Source organism: Sabethes cyaneus, chromosome 2, assembly GCF_943734655.1.
Source record: "Sabethes cyaneus chromosome 2, idSabCyanKW18_F2, whole genome shotgun sequence".
Classification (NCBI taxonomy): domain Eukaryota; kingdom Metazoa; phylum Arthropoda; class Insecta; order Diptera; family Culicidae; genus Sabethes; species Sabethes cyaneus.
The window spans coordinates 90,708,987-90,729,492 of NC_071354.1; the positions used below are offsets into that span (position 1 = coordinate 90,708,987).

Below are 20,506 nucleotides of genomic sequence, written 5' to 3' on the forward strand. Positions count from 1 at the left end.
TTTATTTCTATGTTATGACTGCTATATAGGTATTAAGAATAAGTACCGATTAGGCTTTTCCCAGTTATGATCCAGGTACAACACTGGTCTAACAAGCCGGTCGTCATATGTTCAAATTTCGCCTGGGAGAGGGTGTTAGAGTCGATAGAATCGTAGCACTAGCTCTGCAATTGACCTATTCTGTAAATGTTGGCTGCAAAGTCTTCCGTTGAATAAAAACAAAAATTCCGGAAGCGGATGTAGAACGGAAACTCTGCTTTTTGCTTTGCTACTGGTAACCTACACATTGTTATGAAGTTTGGCACACGACGATTTAACATGAAATGCAGGGTAGAAGTACCAGTAATAGTGGGTTTAAGCCCGACTACGGTAAATAACTGCAAAAATCGATCATTATTTCGCATATCTGAGCAATCTAATTAGAAAATTATTAGATTAGAGGTTTAAAAATAAACTAGGTATACTTTTCATTAAAAATTTCAGAAAACGATCATATATAGGTATTTTGCCCTTTACCAACGGGTATGACAATAAAAATATCCCCATCTGCGTCAGTCTCCGACCAATGAACTCACTTTACAGTATGCAATACAAGACAACAACAGATGACGAACCCGTGATTTTATATGGTTTGAAATCTAAACGAAAAACTCGTTCGCTACAATGTTTAGGTTGGGAGCCTCATATACACTTTTGATGCGTGTCCGAAAGATTACGACCGATAATTTTTCAATTGTTATTAAAACTTGTTATAATTTACACCCGAGAGCCTTGAAATATATGTATCTGGCTTGTCGCAGCTTACAAATAAAAACTCTATTAACGTGTCTGCTGGTACAGGCGAACGACCATGGTCTGGCTGGGTTGCCTAGAGCCGTATATCGGCACGATCTCGTCGGTCATTGTTTATGGCTCATGCGAAATGCTCTACGGGTTTAAGTCACATGCTAAAGGGGACTCAACAACGCTATAGGTACGTAGTTTATCTTAGCCAAACGTTTGTTAGAAATTGAGACATTCAGCTTTAGGGTGGCAGAACCATGTTTTACCAAGTTTAACCTAAAATGTTATTATAAATGAGATGAAATCGTAGTTTTGGAGGCCTAAATACATATTTTAACTTGTGTACATTACAATTCTGTTACTTCTTTTTCACATGCTACTATTTTACAACATATATTTTAATTTGTATTCACTTATATTACTTAAAGGAGAGTAAGGTCGGATTGCGAAACCAAACTTCGGTGCCCAGGCAGGAATAATCAGATTTTTGCATATCTAAACGTAAAACTTACCATAAATTTTACATAATCTAAATAAAACTATCAGTATACTACAGACTAACAGACGTAACACTGGAGCCTAGTTCCATCGCCGACTAAAACGATCATTTCAAATTTTCCTCTAGCCAAGACTCAAACAACAGTCGCTGAGGGAGAACGTCATTCACCCGTACTGGCGCTGCTATCAGGTAAAATATGAGTAAATTTATAGCATAGCTAAATTTATAGCGAACCGCTTCGCATAGCGCGAAGACTGCACCAGGTGCTGCTAGCGTTTTCGCGATATTTAGAATAATCATTTGAACGACGTTTCGCTAAAAAATTTGTTCGAAGTGTTACGTCCGTTAGTCTGTGGTAATAGCTAACTTTTTCTGTATGAATTTTATGAACCACAAAACCAAGCTAAAATTCTTTCAAACGATCCACAGTGGCCGGATTCCAAATTTCTGGTCGAAGTATCAAAGCGATAAGACAGCTAATTTTGGAAACAATATTAAAAAATTGTTATAATTTTTGGCTGACATAAGGCAATTTACAAGACTTAAAAACAGCTGAATGTGTTGTGTTTTCTAAAACCACCAGTATTCAACACAGTACTGTAATAACTCGATATAAAGCTCGATATAACATGAGAAGGGAAAAGCCTGCTAGAGTGGAACAGCTTTTATATTCCTTCTCCAGTAGGTACAAAACCTCCGATCTTTATTTATCACACAGAACGAAAAAATAAATCTCACATTCGACATAAACTGAAATGCATATAGTTTAATGAACATGTAACAAAAATCACATATATTTTGACACTAAATAAAACGCAAATAGCCTAGACTATTTGTAAAATATATTTATACATCAAGCCAAATGTAATAATTAAACCTATATGTATGCAACACACGCCACGATGTTTTATATTGTGAATATAATTTTAAATGATTTACGATGTTCCAGTTATATGCGTGTCAAAAGACATAAATTTACAAGGTTTTTCGAAGTGTGTAGATTTACATCAAATAGCACATATTTAACAACAGTTTAACATTTAAAACTAGGAATATATTGTCTGAATTTACAATAACATGAATTGGTTGTACAAAAGTTTGAGCTCAGGACTTCAAGGACTTGAGGACAGGAATAAAATTATAAAAGACAAGCTGCATTTCTTTTAGGGCACGACAAATTCTTTGGTTTGAAATGGTACGAGATCAATTAAAATCAAACACATTATAACATTGATTAAAACATGGCACATGCTACTGAGAGGCTCGGTTCTACCATAGTTAGTACGTGAGGCAGAAAGGTAGAGAAATGCATGGAATCGAAAGAATCTACGACGATTTTTATGCTAAGTAGTTGTAGAACGCAGGACAAAAAATATATGATGTTACTATAAGAGATAAAGGTAGCTTTGACAACCTCACATTGTAATACCAAAGTATCAACAGACACCGATAAGGTTACACTAATCTTCATAATTCGAAAGATTCAAAGGATCATTCCAAGGTAGGGGCCGTAAGACGAAAAGCACGAATTTACGTTGAGTAGCCTCAACCCGTTGAATGATTTTCTGGTAGTACAGTGTCCACGACAATTTCATGTATTTAAGGGTAAGATAAATATCATTAAGGTACGGCAGCCAAGGTATGGAGCTACAGAACTTCCTTGTGGCACGCCAGATGTGACAGAAAACGGCAAAGAAATAGTATTTCCAATTTTGATGGACATAGTTCTACCAACCCAGTTAAGAATATTGACGCTTAATCCAAGCCTCTGAAGTTTCAAGTCGGCGGTCTGACGATTTATTTTGTCGAAATCCGCTGATAAATCGGTATATATTGTGGCCATTTGAAAATGGTTTTGTACAGAGCGAGCAATAAAGGATGTGTAGAAAATCAGGTTAAGGTAAAGTGACCAGATTTTTTTGGATGAATGCGGGACATATTGAATGGCTTATTTGCTAAATCGGTTCGGTAGTAAAGATAGTGCGATAGTGCCGCTTCCAGTGGTCATGGATGTTACCTTTTAGTAGCGCTGTGTTATTTGTAAACAGTGCTGCTCGGTATTTTTTTCGCAGTTTAAAGGTAACGTGGTTTCGAGATATTCATCATGCAGGAAGAAAAATGAAAGTAATTGTGTGTGGTCTCCTGCAGAATCCATCAGCGTCGGCTGGGGAGCTGGCAGGACTGACGACCTTATCCTAAAAGAGCTGTGTTGTGAGTAATTGAGGGGTGAAAGGAAACTCTCAGGACTGTCCGCAAGGCGCAGGCTTGACGTTGGAGTTAAACTCTTGATCGTCAAATGCAGTTGAGGGTCATTCGAAAAGTCAAGGTTGATCTCAGCATCACGGATTGTGCCTTGGCGAAAAAACTGAAAACTGACCGCTGTGCTCAACAGCCCAACAGAAGTCTGAAATAATTAACAAAGGCTAGAATCCGGTCTCGTGGGCTGTGCGGCCTGGTGATGACGAAACGTGATGCATGTGTCTGACGGAATGATGAATAAGCTTCAGAGAAGGCCGATTTCAGCCAAACCCAGGAGTTAAATTCTTCTTGCTCTGGCTTGCGGCAGTGTTTGTAGCAGATTCGAGATTGGTTTTGGGAATGGGTTCGTGAAAAAAGGTCATGACTTGGCAAGAGATCTGTTTTATTGGCATCCGTGGCACCAGTGTTTTGTGACGGATAAGAATTCGAAGATACACAGGGGTAGGTGCCTCACCAGGCGGATTTTGCCCTTCATTCATTCCCATGATAGGCTGCCGTAGTTTCAACATGCGTGCTATAATAATTGACAATGGACTTTAGTTCATCTCAAAAGAGCTGAGTGCACCAAATTGTCCCCGGGTTCGTCTAGTATCGAAATACTGGGGATAGTGAAGTGAAAGCTGAAGATGAACAGAACAGTCACCAGCGACATTGGTCAGATGAGGAGTTCGAGGTGCCGGCAGGACGGAGCCGTGACTGGGGAGGGTGTGCACTGGCTGACGAGCGGAGTCAACAGCAGGTTTTTTCATGCAATGTAGCATAATTTCCTATGTTTCATCCTTAGAAACTGTTTCGATTAAAAAATAATCAATTCGGGACACTTTCCGGGACGCTTAGTAATCTGGGACAAGCCATCCAAATCCGGGACAGTCCCACATAATCCGAGACGTCTGGTCAGCCTAGGTTAAGGTATATTTCTGGAAAATCTTGAACTGTACCTTGAAAACCAAAAATTTAGGCATTTACGTGAAGACAATAAAATGTTGTCAACGTCGGACCATGATGTAATGGTTGGACCACTGCTGGCGCCGAAAATTCATGAAATACGTATAGAAATTCTATATAGAGACATGAAAAGAATGAATTCCGTGAAAACCAGCCCATATACAGCACTCATTCGCCAATTGCACGAATGAGGCGATGCAACTAACAAATTTTGTTTTTCAGGCGCATCCGGCCTGCAGGAAATTCTAACCGCTCGGACTCCACAATGAAAAAAAATGGACCTAAACTAGTCGCAGCAACCTCTCTCTCAACATTTCTCTCTCAAATTTAATAGCGTTTTATTAATATCAAAATACATCTAGATATTCAGTAAATGTTATCCAACCAATTGGTATGGAAATCTTGTCTCGAATAAATATGGGTCATTCCATGCCAAGTGTCCGAGAAAAAGTTCAAACGAGTAATCGACCTTCACGGATTTAAACCAAATTTTGCCAGATTGTTCGTTTTTGGTCAGAAAGTAAAAATTCAAAATTTGGTACGGATCGAACATTTCGTCGATTAATGGGAGCGCCTCAATTTTTAAGAAAAATACCCGATTTTGTCAAAACCTCTTTTTTTCTTTTGCTTATATCTCCGGAAATATTAAGTTTAGAAAGACACTATTTTCATATTTTCAAAGAAAATCATCCAAGGAATTCGAAAAAGATATTATTTTTGAGCACCAGTGCTGGCAAATATTTTTAAACTCAATATAAAAACTAAATTTACATTTTTCTTTCAATGAAGACAATTTTATCTCAAAAATTTCAACTTCATCGTGTTTCGCAGATTTTTCTACACAAGAATCAATCATCGCCCCGATGTATTCTTGGCCGATCCCGAGATACAGCGCTTTAAAGCAAGCAATTCCCCATTTTTAATGTAAAACTAAGAGCAAAATAACTTTTTTTGAAGCAGTAATTCTCTACGCAATGTAAAAATACTTTTGTATATTGGAAAAGCATTTATACAGTATATAAAAAGGTTTTTCTTAAAAGTGTTGCCAACTTTTCAGTTTCCCGCATGATTAGTTACATAAATTAAGGAAATATTAGTCTCCTAGCAACAATAAACGCAATAAACAAGGAAGATAAGAACTCATGTCTATTAGCGAGATGAAAAACAGTTTACAAAGCTATGATCAAACAACTAACGTATATTTTTCGCCTTTTTGAAGTAACATTTCCTCATCTAGTGCTTTAAATCAAACAAAAAACTGAAAAGCTGGCAACACTGTTATGAAAAACTTTGCTATATGTTGTATAAATGCTTTTCCGATATGGCAAAGCAGTTTTACATTGCGTAGAGAATCACTGCTTAAAAAAAGTTATTTTGCTTATAGTTTTACATAAAAAATGGGGTATGGCTTGATTTAAAACGCTGTATCTCGGGATCGGCAAAGAATACCTCGCCGGGCGATGAGTGATTCTTATGTAAAAAAATCTGCGAAACACTATGAAGTTGAAATTCTTGAATTAAAATTATCTACATTGAGAGAAAAATGTAAATTTAGTTTTCAAATTGAGTTTAAAAATGTTTGGCAGCACTGGTGCTCTAAAATAATATCCTTTTCGAATTTCTTGGATGATTTCCTTCAAAAATGTGAAATTAGTGTCTTTCTAAACTTAATACTTCCGGACATATAAGCAAAAGAAAATGAGAGGTTTTGACAAAATAGAGTATTTTCCTTAAAAATGGAGGTGCTCCCATTAATCGATCGGCATCAAATTTTCGATTTCTAACCGAAAACGAACAATCTGGCGAAATTTGGTTCAAATTCGTGAAGGTCGATTACACGGGGCACGGACACTTCGTGTGGAATGACCCATATAGTTTCAATAGGCTGAAAATACCGCACGCACGCTACATCGGTTTGTTGAAGAGATATTCAGCCGATATTTTTTGGAAATTCGCAAAAAGCAAGGCAACGCTTCGAGAGGTACCAATCAATCAACATAAAATTTTGAATGTGTGTACGGGATGAGCAATATTATTTCTGGTTCAAATTGGAGACTATCGACTGTAACTGGTATGTTCACTAGGAATGGAATGATCCATGTAGCATGTGTGAGAAATACCTACCTAAATAGCACAATATTGTCAATGACGATGCTAAATGATGCCGCTACTGTCTACACAAGATTTTGAGTACAAAGTAAATATACGGAGGTTAACTTTTGTTGCTCCCCGTTATTTTTATGACTAAGTCTTTGATTGTATCAATTAGCAATCGTTAATAGAATAAAATTTTCCGTTACTGTCAAAAATAAAATGTGTAACTATGTGTGAATTGACGTAACTGTGAATTGATGGTTTTCTGTAATCACGAATACAATCTGTTTCTATCATTCGAAAAGACGTTAATATTGAAATAAATAATAATTTAAAGTAGTCATAGATGGTCAGCATTCGCTTAAAATTAAGAACTTTGAATAAAAGTCAATTCGCACATTAACACGCAATGTCAACAATGACAGAATTTCATACAATCGTAATAAAAAACGACGAAGTGTTTGAAATCACAGAGATTTTGCTGGCTGTGTGTATGTATATTAAAGAAGCATTTCATAATGCATCTCACAATAAAAAAAATTGATAAAAACTATTAAAAAATTTCAAAATGTGACAAAAAATAATCAACCTATAATTCTGGAATGTCAGCAGTCACGAGATGACCACAATGAGGAATTTCTCCGTTGTTGTTGCTAGCTAATTAGTTGATGTTGATGAACTATTCTCGTATCTTGAAGTGCTAGACTAGACATTGTAATCATAATCCGTGAAAATCCTGATTAACCTCCCGATCAGAGGATTCTAACAAAAATATTACATATTATATTAAATATTACAGAGTTATAGCTCCAGTTGATATTTCTATCAACGTTTGTTATAAATGTGATAGAAAACATGCGACACGCAAAATGTGCCCAAAGCAGATAGTGTTACAATTTTCGATGTTTTAACTACTAACAAGACCAACTTTATAACAAAACGCGAAGAAGATTTTGTCATAAAAAACGTGTTATTTAGAACTCATCCTTTTATAAATTTGTTATTTTCATTTGGTCGGGCTAATGCTTTAGATGTTATATTAGGTTGGTTTCTACTACATATATTTGTGCCAAAAAGAACGAAAAATAATTTTAAAAACGGAAAAACACTAGTTTTCAATAGAATAAATCGGCACCAACTTTTCAAAAAAAAACCTTACTGCAAAATGTAAACTAAACGAGTAAAAGTTATTTTCTGCTGAACTAGCATGAAAAAAGAAAGCTTCACTCGGTTTGTTTACATTTTGCACTAAGGCCTTTCAGAAAAGTTGATGCCGAAATATAGGTTGAAATAGTTTAAAATACCTCAATGGTTCAACGCAACTAGTCAGCAACTGGAAAGCCTCCGTACTAACAGTGACAAAACAGTAAAATAACTGGTCACAGTGGAAAGAGCACCCAACAAGAAATAAAACGAAAATGTCAAATGTGAAAACTTTTTATGCGCTCCCGCTTATCCTAACCTAACGCTACAATCATTGATTGATTACCTGACAAACATGACGGGGTTAACAACTTTCATGAAAGATACAAAATGTCAATTCAAGGGAAGCTTCGTCTGAAGAAGCACCGAATAAGCAGATCCGACTAGTCGACTGACTGACATTTCCGAAGTGCCTCTCGCTTCTTCAAGCCGGGGTCATACACATGCATACACCAGAAAATATATCACTTTAATTCAATTAAAGCCATATTCCGACCAATAAAAATATAAGTACATGGACGAACGAAGACGAAACCAAACGAATAAGATACAGTTTGTCAACGGAGTGCCGTTCGTTTTTGCATGTGACTGCGGCTAGGGCTTACCGCTACGACAGCTATAGATTTCAGTGGTGACAAGACACACATTTCAAACCAAAACGATATGAGTACCTACTTCATATACAGCGATGATAGTTTGGCGCTTTCGCTTGGATTTCAGAACAACAGTAAGAACCCATGTGCTTACGCCAATACAAAATGTAAATTTGGCGATGAAAATTGATTACAGTAAACATGGCAAATTTAGAATTTATACAATATATGTAATCGAATAAGTGGGGTTGTGAAATAAATTATTGCTTTGAGCATCTTAGTAGAATACCTGTAAAGTTTTCCGGGGTTGTGCAATTCTGATCTGCTTTCTAATGTATCACAGAATAATCAACGCCAAATAAATAATAATAAAATAAGAAATAATGATAATGTTATGTTCTACTGTTCCATTAATGAGCTTCACTAACAGATGGATTGCTCGGAATCAAATGAATCATCCGTGGATAACCATGCAATTCCATTGCTTTAAATTCGATGGAGGCGCCTTGTATTACAAATTTACGTTTAAGGGTACGTTACAGACCGATGTGAGTAATAATAATCTTTTGTGTGTATAATGTTTTTTTTAATATTGAAATTCTGAGAAACGTTTCTTTAGATATTTTCTAAGTATTCTAAGTTCCCATGATTGTGGACATACAGAACTGACTGTATGTCATGGGTCACACCAAATTGTGGGTGATTTTAGCTTTATTTTCTGTTTAAATATCATCAAATTGTTAATCAAATTATTAGTGGTACTTATGAGTAACAGTTTTATCAATCTAAAATATCTAAAAAATCTTCGCACACACAAACACACACACACACACACACACACACACACACACACACACACACACACACACACACACACACACACACACACACACACACACACACACACACACACACACACACACACACACACACACACACACACACACACACACACACACACACACACACACACACACACACACACACACACACACACACACACACACACACACACACACACACACACACACACACACACACACACACACACACACACACACACACACACACACACACACACACACACACACACACACACACACACACACACACACACACACACACACACACACACACACACACACACACACACACACACACACACACACACACACACACACACACACACACACACACACACACACACACACACACACACACACACACACACACACACACACACACACACACACACACACACACACACACACACACACACACACACACACACACACACACACACACACACACACACACACACACACATTATTATTATTATTATTTATTATTATCTTTTTCTTTTTTCTAAGGAGCAGGGAAAAGCCCGTTAGAGTAAACCTCTTTCAGGTTTCTTTTCCAACAGGCACAATACTGTCTAATATAGTTATAAACATTATGTATAAATCAGAGTTTCTGCGCATAGGCGGGAAAGACGGACACTCGCAAAAGCTGTCACGCGTCGTCGAATTATAAGTATTAAGAAAGATTTACATATTTCATCGTGTATTTAAGAAAGAATTGGTTTGGGAAAAAACCCCTTCCCGATCCCCCCTTTGATCGAGGAAATAAAATTCCCTTCTGTATTCTAATTGGTGATGAATCAATCGTTTCTAAAAGTTGTCCTTTTCCAAGTGTTATATGACTTCTGAAGTTCTGATTACTTTTGCATATATAATATGTAAGTATTTGCATTGTTAAATCGTTGTTGGGCAAAATGAGTTCTAAATCTCTGTGTCCGTCTTTCCCTACCTTTGAGTGTCCGTCTTTCCCGACTTGGATACCAATTTTTCAAGCACCATAACTTTTTCCTGAATATCCAAAAATTCATCAGACTTCCAATGGATATTCAGTGAAGGATCAAACTAACGGAATGTCGTCGATATAGCATGAATATGCTATTTTTAAAGGATTTACCAGCTATTTTCTTCACACACAAAATTACATCGGTTAGCGTATCTACGCATTTTTTCTTTGTTTTACTCATAAATTTGACAGCTGCGCTGCTAAGAATCGGCAGTATATTTCAAAAGTGTTCATGCAGTCTATAGAAACATTTCCCATCATTGGTTTGCTTCAAAAAACTATTGTTTATGAAATATGACAAGTGTCCGCCTTTCCCGCAGTGTCCGTCTTTATTGCCCTTCCCCTACAGCTTATTCTCTCTTTCTTGTCCTTATACTATTCTAACTACACCTGCAAGCAAAAGCGGCGAATGCATGTCATTTCTATATGACTTGGATGTCATTTCTATGTGACTTGGATCAATATCGTGTTTTTCGTGTTTAAAACGTTTGTCAGAATTCCATTATTTCACGTTGATTTCATATACTTGCAAGCTGATAAATCTTTAAAAAATGCTTTATACACAGAAAAGATTATTGATATCGACGTCGGTCTGAAACGTACCCTTAACGAAAATTTGGAATACAAGGCGCCTCCACCGAATTTGAAGCAATGGGGCTGCATGGTTGTCTGCAGATGAGTCATTTGATTACGAGCTATCCACCGAAAATTGGCCAGAATGATAAAATAATTGCATTGATGTTGTATTTTCGAACGAACTTGCCCAAAAGTTGTCGAACTGTGAAATATGGACTGTAGGAGAGAGTAGTCAACACTGTTGACTCAACAGTTATACAGCAGGAACAGTGAATCAACGGGTATACAGGTTGGCCATAAAGCATTCACCATGTTTAATATTTTCTTGCAAAGTGAAGTTTGTAAACCAACGTCACGTAATGCAGTTTGAGAAAATTATGTGAACTAATTAATATATCTTATATTAATATAAACTATTGAATAGAATTATTATGCGTTGGATAAGTTTTGATTACGAAAATAATATTTTTCGAAACTTTGTACTTTTCGAGCTTCACGGGGGTCAGATTGTGCCAAGCCATAACGATCGATCCAAATCGTGCATTTCACATACACAACAAAAATACGTCAGTATACTGCAGTACACTCACATTCTTTACTATTGAGCACTATATTTTGACAGATTAGATTGCATCATCCGTTTTGGAGCAAATAGCATCATAGGTCTGCTAAATAATTTAAACTAATTTTTACTTTTTCTTTGGAATTTTCAGAAGCTTTGAATAAACACTCTAATATAAGAAGAATATTTTATACCGTGTATAAACTGCCAGTTTTAAGGATGGGGGAGGGGGGTGGCATAGGCCACATGTTCTTCGGCCGCGGGTTCTCGAACGAAGTAATGGTTACTTTTGTTAAATGATCAAATAGGTATGCCCCCTTAGTATACACCCCTTCATATATCTCCCCCTTGTTAACCCTAGAAACGCTACTGGCTATATAAAGGCTGTCCATTGACTTCGAACTCATTTTTAGTTATTTCAGACCTCCCCGAGTTATTTTCGTTCATACTTTTTGTATGATGCGTTGTTTTTGGACGACCGCCTGCCTCTAATAATTCACTTGGTTCATGGATGACCCCATATGAACTATTTTATACTGATGTATTGTTAATAAACATGCTAATGTTCACTGTTTAGGTTTTTAGCTTAACTTTATGTTTTTGGCACAATGTCACCCCCTAGAAGGGGCGAGATTGTGCCAAAGTTCATGCACTTCCAGTAAAATTAGGTTTCATTGTAACTAAACCATCTCTACGGTAGTTGTTCATTGAACAATTTAGTATATATTGACAGGTTTGAAATCAACTTAGTTCTTAAATTGTTTCTATACTGAGCTAAAGAACAAAAACATATGCCCCGGATGACGGTACCGCAAAAAAAGTGACAGTCTCACGGTGCTCTCCGAGACCGTTATTATAAAAAAATGCTCCATAAAATCGGACCTCACCAGTCGATTCGTGAGGTTGTACTGCATCTCTGGTGAAATTTTCAAAATCCTCCTGTGGTGGAAATTTGAGTACGCTCTTTTAAGTGCCGTAAGTACTAAAAACAATGTTAAATCGACGAAACACTCATTGCAAACCAATTGTTAAACCGTTCACGAAAAAACATGTAGAAAGTGCTCTACACATTTCAGATACACTATTACATAATTTTTACAGCTGCTGGTAAGTCTAGTTTGAGACTTTAAATGGCGTAAGTGCATTTTATTGAATATGTAATATGTTAAACGTATAAATTTGACTACTATTAATGTTAGTTAGTTCCATAAAGAAAAGAACAATACATTGGCTAAGCCAATTTGATAACTGTGTTAAGGAAGTGCGCTACAGTTGTAGTGCTCGGTTATCGGTTGTAATATGATTCAACTAACTGATTGCCCGATCTCACTCGGGGTCTCTTAGTCACTCAGTCACTTGTACATCTGTTTTAGTAACGAAAACTCTCATAATGCCGTGGACATATTCAAATAAAACAAAACCCTTTTTTCATTTGAATATGTCTACTCCCTTTGTCAGTTCCTCTCACGTTGTCCCCCAACCACTTGTAAAGTTGTCTTCTTCTCGGTAATCCCTATAAATCGACACAAAGTCTTTTATATGTTTTTGAACCTCCCCCTTTTTAACGGCCACCCTATTCCCCCTTTCAGAAATAAACCTGATTTAATCCACCTATTGGTGAAAGGAACCTTTGTTATACGGTCTTACTTGCTATTTGAGATAGAAATCGACACGTCTTCGGAACATAATTCATCTATTAGTTAACGTTGGTTTACATAAAAATTTTGGAAATTGAATAAGCTTACAAAATTTGAACAAAATAGTAGCACTTACAAATTTTGATAGTTCTTTTTCTCATGAAATTGCTGATTAAGTTGTTACTAATGTGGGTAAGTGCAAGTAAAAGTAAGTTGTAAGAAGAAATATTATTCTTTAACATATACATTGCGTAGTAAAGGTCTAGTTTATAGGTTTTTGAACTATGCATAACTATGCATCAATAAGGCTTTCTTGAAAAAATTTCATCAATTTTTATTAACCTTCGGTTACTCACGCTGTTGTATTCTGAATAACATGTGTAGGTTTTTGAATGTCATATTTACCAATCGGTGTTTAACTAACGTATATTCTTCAAAAAAATGTTCAGCAAAATGTCTGAATTGTTCAATACAATAATACTTTAAATTGTTAGGAAAATAGATCAGCATAAACCGAGAGCACAGAAACGAAGCAAGCAGCATATGAGGTGTAGTACCGCTATTGGCCCCAAACTGGAATTTTTTTCACGTTACTTCATATGGAAAAATGATGTCTGTATGTAGCAAAACTATCAGCAAATGTAAAATGTTTAAAATGTATCCGTCAGTTGGTAGTCGAGTAATTCGGGGTTAAAATCAGGGTATTTTTATAATCAAAGTTCTACAGTTCCTAAACAAGCAAACATAGAGGTATACTATTTTCAGCAAAGTTGTGTATTTTTACTATTTGTATAACTTTGTAACACATGAAAAAGTCATACAACAATTACAAAAAGAGCTAAAATAGAAAAACTGATTTTACAAATACAGAAACAATAAATAAGATTTCTCTGTCTTCGCTTCTATCTCAGGTTACAGTCTTCAGCAAAATTTCTTGTAACAATAGGCTCTAAAACTTTGCAGAACATATCAATGTGTTATATGGAAACTGAAAAAAAAAATTTTTTTCACTTTTAGGGGGATTAATCCAAATTTAAATTGCACCAGATGATAGAGCATTCAATTTCAAGAAACTCTTTCAAAGGTTCGATAAACTAAAAACAAGTTTTCCTAGTCAAAACTCTAGTGCGCACGTTTTCTTTGGTTTTGGGCTATTGTGCGCGCGAGTAACTGTGTTGCAAAAGTTGGCGCGAGCGTTCGAGGATTGATATCTTTTGACCGGTAAAACCAATTCTTATGAAATTTTGCATATATATTCGTAGTGTCAAAACCTCTCGTTTGATATTAAAATAATTGAAATTAGGTAAATTATCTTGGTTAAAATCATTATAAATTATTGTTAATTTTGGTGTGGTATATACGATTGCTCATAACTTTCAAATTAAACGTCCAATCCAAAAACCATTCAATAGTGATCTATCCGGTTATATTACCTGCCAAATAAAACTTATAGCGCATAAATCGGTTTGGCCATCTCTGAGAAACAGGCGATCATTTGAACCTTATCAAAAATGGTTTTTTAAGGCTAACTTTTAAACTGCTTGTCCGTTTTCAATAAAACTTGATAAAAAGTTTAGTAACAGCAAGAGCTTTCGTTTGGTACTAAGATCGTTAAAATTGGTTGCGTAGTTCAGGAGAAACGCGTGTCACGTAGTTTTCACATTTTTGCTTATAACTTTTAAACGAAACGTCGGACCGCAAAGCAATTCAATAGTGATATACTAGACAATAATACCTTTCAAACAAAAGTAAAAGCGATCAAATCGGTTCAGCCATCTTCGAGAAACAGGCGATAGAAAATGAGCTGCACATACACACATACACACATACACACATACACACATACACACACACACACAGACATTGCTCAGTTCGTCGAGCTCTATCGATTGGTATATGTGATTCGGCCCTACGGGCCTCGGATCAATTTCGTGTTTTTCGACCAATTTCTAAACCTTTGTTATATAGTATAACAAAGGTAAAACAACGTGTACGACTGATATCGTTCCAAATCCAAGAGAAACGCACTCCTTTACCCATTTGAACCTTTCTCTTCCCTTGTAAGAGACCGTCTTCCTCTTTTGTCAACCACCCAGCAGGAAAGAAACATGCCAAAAAACATGCGTTTGACAAACGATGTTTGATGATGACGTTTAAAGCTCCGGAGCTATGGCGGAAGATACACTCATATTCACGCTCCTTGTCCCTCTACATGTCAGTTCCTTCCCAGTCAGCTCCACCTTCTGTCACGTAGCTAATTATGCATCGGTTTGCTCAATCACTATAATGGAAGCGAAACAAAGGTTTATTTACCATATATTCCACCTCGGTGGAACCCCCCTTTTTTCTCAAAGTCATTTGCATAACTGCAATCGGTTTAAATGCAAGATAAACGCAACCCCCTTTACTTATTTAGATCCCTACCCCCCTTGTTAGGAATCCTCTCCTTTTGTCAACTTCCCAGTGCCGATTCCCTAATGTCAAGGAAAATTTGTGCCAAGTTTCATGAAGTATTGTCCAGGCATTTTGGATTTATGGCCTTTCCCCTGTTATGAACTTCCCCCCTGTTATGACCCCCCTCCTCTCTTTTGTCAACCTCTTGAGTTTTGATTCTCTTATGCCAAGGAACATATGTGTCAAGTTTGATGAAGAACCGTCCAGGTATTTCGCAGTTATGGCCTCCCCCCTGTTATGAACCCCCACCCCCTCCTCTTCTTCTCAGCCCTTCAGTACTGATTCCCTTATGTCAAGGAACATGTATGCCAAGTTTAGTGAAGAACCGTCCCGGAATTTCGGAGCTATGACCCTCCCCCTCCCCCTGTTACGAATCCCCTACCCCTCTTATCAACCCAGTGCTGATTCTCTCATATCAAGGAATATATGTGACAAGTTTGGAGGAGAGGTTAAGGCCTTCTGGAGTTATGGTGGAACATACAAACATACTCACGCTCACTTTTATATACACAGGTATGTATACCCACGTTTGTCTTTTCATTGGAAAAGAATGAAAGGAGAATATATTGTGTTGTGGCAAGGATGTGCTACTGATAAAAAGGGGTTGTGACGCCAATCAAAGATTTCGTCGCGATTTTGAGTTCGTTGGTGTACAAAAATAACTGGAGAGCTACATATTGCAAACAGTTGATCGGTAGAATCAAGAGATGCATTCGCAAAGTTGACATGACGGCTGTACAACGCTCCTGTTCGGACATCAAACGGAAGCTTCACCGAACGGACCGTTTTCAAAAGTACACTAATTTTTTTTTTCAATAATGGGTAATGTATCTTTAATTTCGATAAATCAGATCACATGAAGAAGATCTTTGTCTTTTTTTGACAGCTTTAGAAAAAAATTCCAAAATTTTAGTTGCCACCCGTTAACAAGACAGCAATAATTTTGTTAAGTTGATTGAAATTAAAATCGCTATTTCAAAACTAATCACTGAAACTGAGTGGCGGTTACAGCTTGATTTAAAACTTGATCGAAACAGTGCTTGCATTTAATCTATCAAAATCTGTATATATAAAAGTGAGCGTGATTAAGTTTTTTCGTATGTTAGTATGTTCCGCCATGACTTCAGAATGCCTTGACCGTTCTCTACCAAACTTCGTACGCATATTCCTTAATATAAGGGAATCAGCACTGGGGAGTTGACAAAAGTGAGAGATCCCTAACAAAGGGGTTGGTCCAAATAAGTAATAGGGGTTGCGTTTCTCTTGCATTTACCGATTGCAGTTATGCACGTGACTGAGAGAAAATTGCGAGGAGTGATATATGAAAGAAACCTTTGTTTCGTTTCCGTTATAGGGATTTTCATAAAGCAAACTGATGCATAATTAGCTACGTGACAGAAGGGGGAGCTGACGAGGAAGGAGCCTTCAAGAAGGGTGGGGAGGGGGGTGGGCACGGAACGTGAATATGAATGTATGTTCTGCCATAATTCCGGAACGTCGTTTGTCAGATATATGTTTTTTGACATAAAAGAATCAGCGCAGGGGATTGACAAAAAATGGAGATGCTGTCTTACAAGGGAAGAGAAAGGTTCAAATGGTTAAAGGGGTGCATTTGGAACGATAGCATTTGTAAAAGTGACTGGATTTCTGAAAGGGAGAATAGGGTGGCCATTAATAAGGGGGGGGGGAATTCAAAAACGTAAAAAAGGCTTTGAGTCGATTTATAGGGATTACCGAAAAGAAGACAGATTTATAAATGGCTGCGGGACAATAGGAGGGGAACTGACGAAGGAAGTAGACACATTCAAATGAAGAAAAAGGGTTTGGTTCTAGCATTATTTCTGTTACAGAAGATGTACAAGTGACTGAGGGACAAAGGGGCCCCGAGTAGGATCCGGCAACCAGCTAGTTTCATGAAGTATTGTCCAGGCATTTTGGATTTATGGCCTTTCCCCTGTTATGAACTTCCCCCCCTGTTATGACCCCCCTCCTCTCTTTTGTCAACCTCTTGAGTTTTGATTCTCTTATGCCGAGGAACATATGTGTCAAGTTTGATGAAGAACCGTCCAGGTATTTCGCAGTTATGGCCTCCCCCCTGTTATGAACCCCCACCCCCTCCTCTTCTTCTCAGCCCTTCAGTACTGATTCCCTTATGTCAAGGAACATGTATGCCAAGTTACAGAAGATGTACAAGTGACTGAGGGACAAAGGGGCCCCGAGTAGGATCCGGCAACCAGCTAGTTATGTAATAATTGGAAAATCGCAAGTTGTCGTCTTGAGCAACGAACGCTGTTTTGACGCAGAACGAATTGGGTTTAATAATTTAAAATATCTAAAGAGTGTAATTCATAGATTGTTGTAGAAGTATTGAATTGTAGCATACGCTTTGACCTAATAACGTTCAAATTTGATATCTTTATACGAAATCTACATAAAGGTCCATAGTATCAATATTAAGGGGAGGGACTGTGCCTTTAGTCATGCCTACGAGACACAGACCTTTCTACTTTTTATTAGGACCACCTAAAATCGAAATTTGATTGTACTTCTATACCGTGCCGGGTGCTGAATTACTAATCGACGAGCATTGTAATGGAGCACAAACGTAGTTCTAATCAAAGATTATTACCGAATTCGTTTATTTAGCTGTGTTCGTGTTATCTTTAGCATTGATTTCGGATTATTTGAAGTAACCTTATCGGTCTTGGTACCACGGCGTGATGTTGCCAAAGTTACCATTATCTCCGATATCTCAATATCATAATATATTGATTCTCCTGATATTCTACAACTGCTGAACATAAGCACCCGCCGTAGACCACTTCGATCTCATGCTTTTTTCTATCTTCCTGTCTCACATACTAGCTATGGTGCCACTCAAGAGCATGTGACGCATTTTTATTAAACGTTTTAAGGTGTGTTATGTATCATTTGGTGTAAAACTGTTAGTAAAAAAGATAAGAGGTTTGTGCCTACTGGAGACGGAACATTAGAGCTGTTCCACTCCAATGGCCTATTTCGTTCTCAAAGAAATAAACAAAGTTTATTGTTATCGGAATTCTTTCTGAGTTAAGTCCTGCATATTTTTTTTCCAATTACGCTGAAAAAGACCTGCAAACTTTGTTGATAATAAAAGTGCATTTGTCTGTCTACGAACACGTTAGCGCATTATTGTAGCGTTGCCTGTACAAAAGTTTCGAACTAGATTTTCACAAATTTCACTTCTATGAGGCAGTGAGCTCGACCATTCGAAGCTTGGCATGAAATTAAATTCAAAAATGAAAAAAATAGAAGATGAAACTGTTCAAAAATAACTTACTTATTATTCGTACCAGCTTTTGTCAATGAAATTAATATACTAAATGATTTTAAAAACTACAAAATATATCATAGAAAATTAGCTATCGCTAAAGTTTTTCCATAAAAAAAATACTGGCGCTTGCATCTGGCAGATAAAGGATAAATTTTTCTGTTGCTTAAGTGAAGATTTCTGCAAAACAAACTTGCGTAACTTGCCAAGCAAACAGTTTTACAGTCAAACATGAAACGATCACGTCGCTCCCTAAAAAGCTACCGCTTAAAAACAATCTGTCAGTGCCTCTGAAAATGTCCACTCATGCTTAAATTCTTTAGCATCATTGCCATGCCAGGCATACGATTATTTACGAGGCACGCGAGTATCGGGAGACAACCACTACGCGTGATTAAATTTGAAGAACCTAAATTTTGGGACCAGCTGATACTTAGTAAACGATAAAACGAACAGACATGAAATATTCTTCCGCCCTGGCAAATCGCCATTCCGCACATCTGACCATTCTGATGGGATTAATTGAACCTTATTGTTGATAAATTTAGCATCTTTTTATCGAATAAATAGCTTGTTATACTTCTCCAGGCTTTCGCTGCTCTTGGCAAACCGCGAGTACGGCATTGCGCTTGCCGCCACTTGTACACTCGAACTACATACTTGCGAAGTATATGAACCTATTCGCTGCGAGAATTTTCTCTGTAAAATAGGTGCACAAAAGACCGCCAGATCGTTGCCGCTTTCCGCAGTAAAATGTCACACGTTGTCTTGGGTTGGCACCACACCTCAGCCTCCCAGAATCGGGAACTGAATACAATACACCGACAGAACCGAAACATTGACGCTATACATGTGATGCTTGTATTCTTTGAATAACATTATTTCGCTGGTTTACGGCGATACAGTTTTTATTCTGAGTCACTTTGCTTACTGGATTGTACTGGTCACCATTTGGTCAATTTAAGCACATCTTATGATATCTCTTACACCAAAGCAGTCCCCAAAAGGGGAGATACCAACACCACTGCAAAAACGGCAGTTGATGAACCACTTGATTCTTCAATCTTTTGAGTTAAGTGAAACATTCTCGTGTCTGATGATTGTAAATTTCAGATATCTTTGCTTCTGATCACTATAATTAAATAGACATTCGTCGGTTTCTATAGTCGGTAAATTAACTTCTCATGTTCCTGTGATAACCTCATATAAAACTCTACTATATGCCAACTCTACACAACAATCAACGCACGGCACAGTCTCATTTTGTAACATCAATTAGCACAGCACTAGAATATGCAACCTATTGTCAAAACCTAATGAATGGATTTAATCTAATACCATTAGTTCTCGCAAGACCCCAATAGTCCGTTTCGGCCATGTTGATCAAATCACTGTCCACTGCAAACTGAAGCGCCAATCCCAATTTTCGCCTATGTATAGTAGTTCTCTCTGTAAAAAGACGGTGGTCGGTACGATATACACTAATAGGCGAACAGCGCGTGATCCGCAGGAACCAAATTCAAGCACAGACCGTTGCTGGCGATGTTGAACGCACGGAGGAACAGATCAATCTGTCGCGTTGGTGCCGACTAACCGACCGGCTATAGCGGCCAATCGAGCGCATCGCCTATCGCTGAATTATGCGATTGTCATCAATTGATAGTGGCTCTCTCGCGTGACTCTCAAAGCATCGCAAAGCATGTGCTCTCGGATATCAATTGGGAAGGT

The 20,506-nt window shown here is 37.4% G+C and overlaps 1 protein-coding gene across 1 annotated transcript in view; it reads right to left on the bottom strand.

Moving 5' to 3' along the window:
* Positions 1-20,222, bottom strand: part of LOC128734535 (sodium/potassium/calcium exchanger 5-like) — a 56,144-nt gene extending 35,922 nt beyond the window's left edge. The window contains exon 1 of the mRNA XM_053828785.1: positions 20,117-20,222. Within this exon, the coding sequence (XP_053684760.1) occupies positions 20,117-20,156 (40 nt within the window). The 5' untranslated portion in view covers positions 20,157-20,222. The remainder of the gene's footprint in view (positions 1-20,116) is intronic.
* Positions 20,223-20,506: the final 284 nt, after the last annotated feature.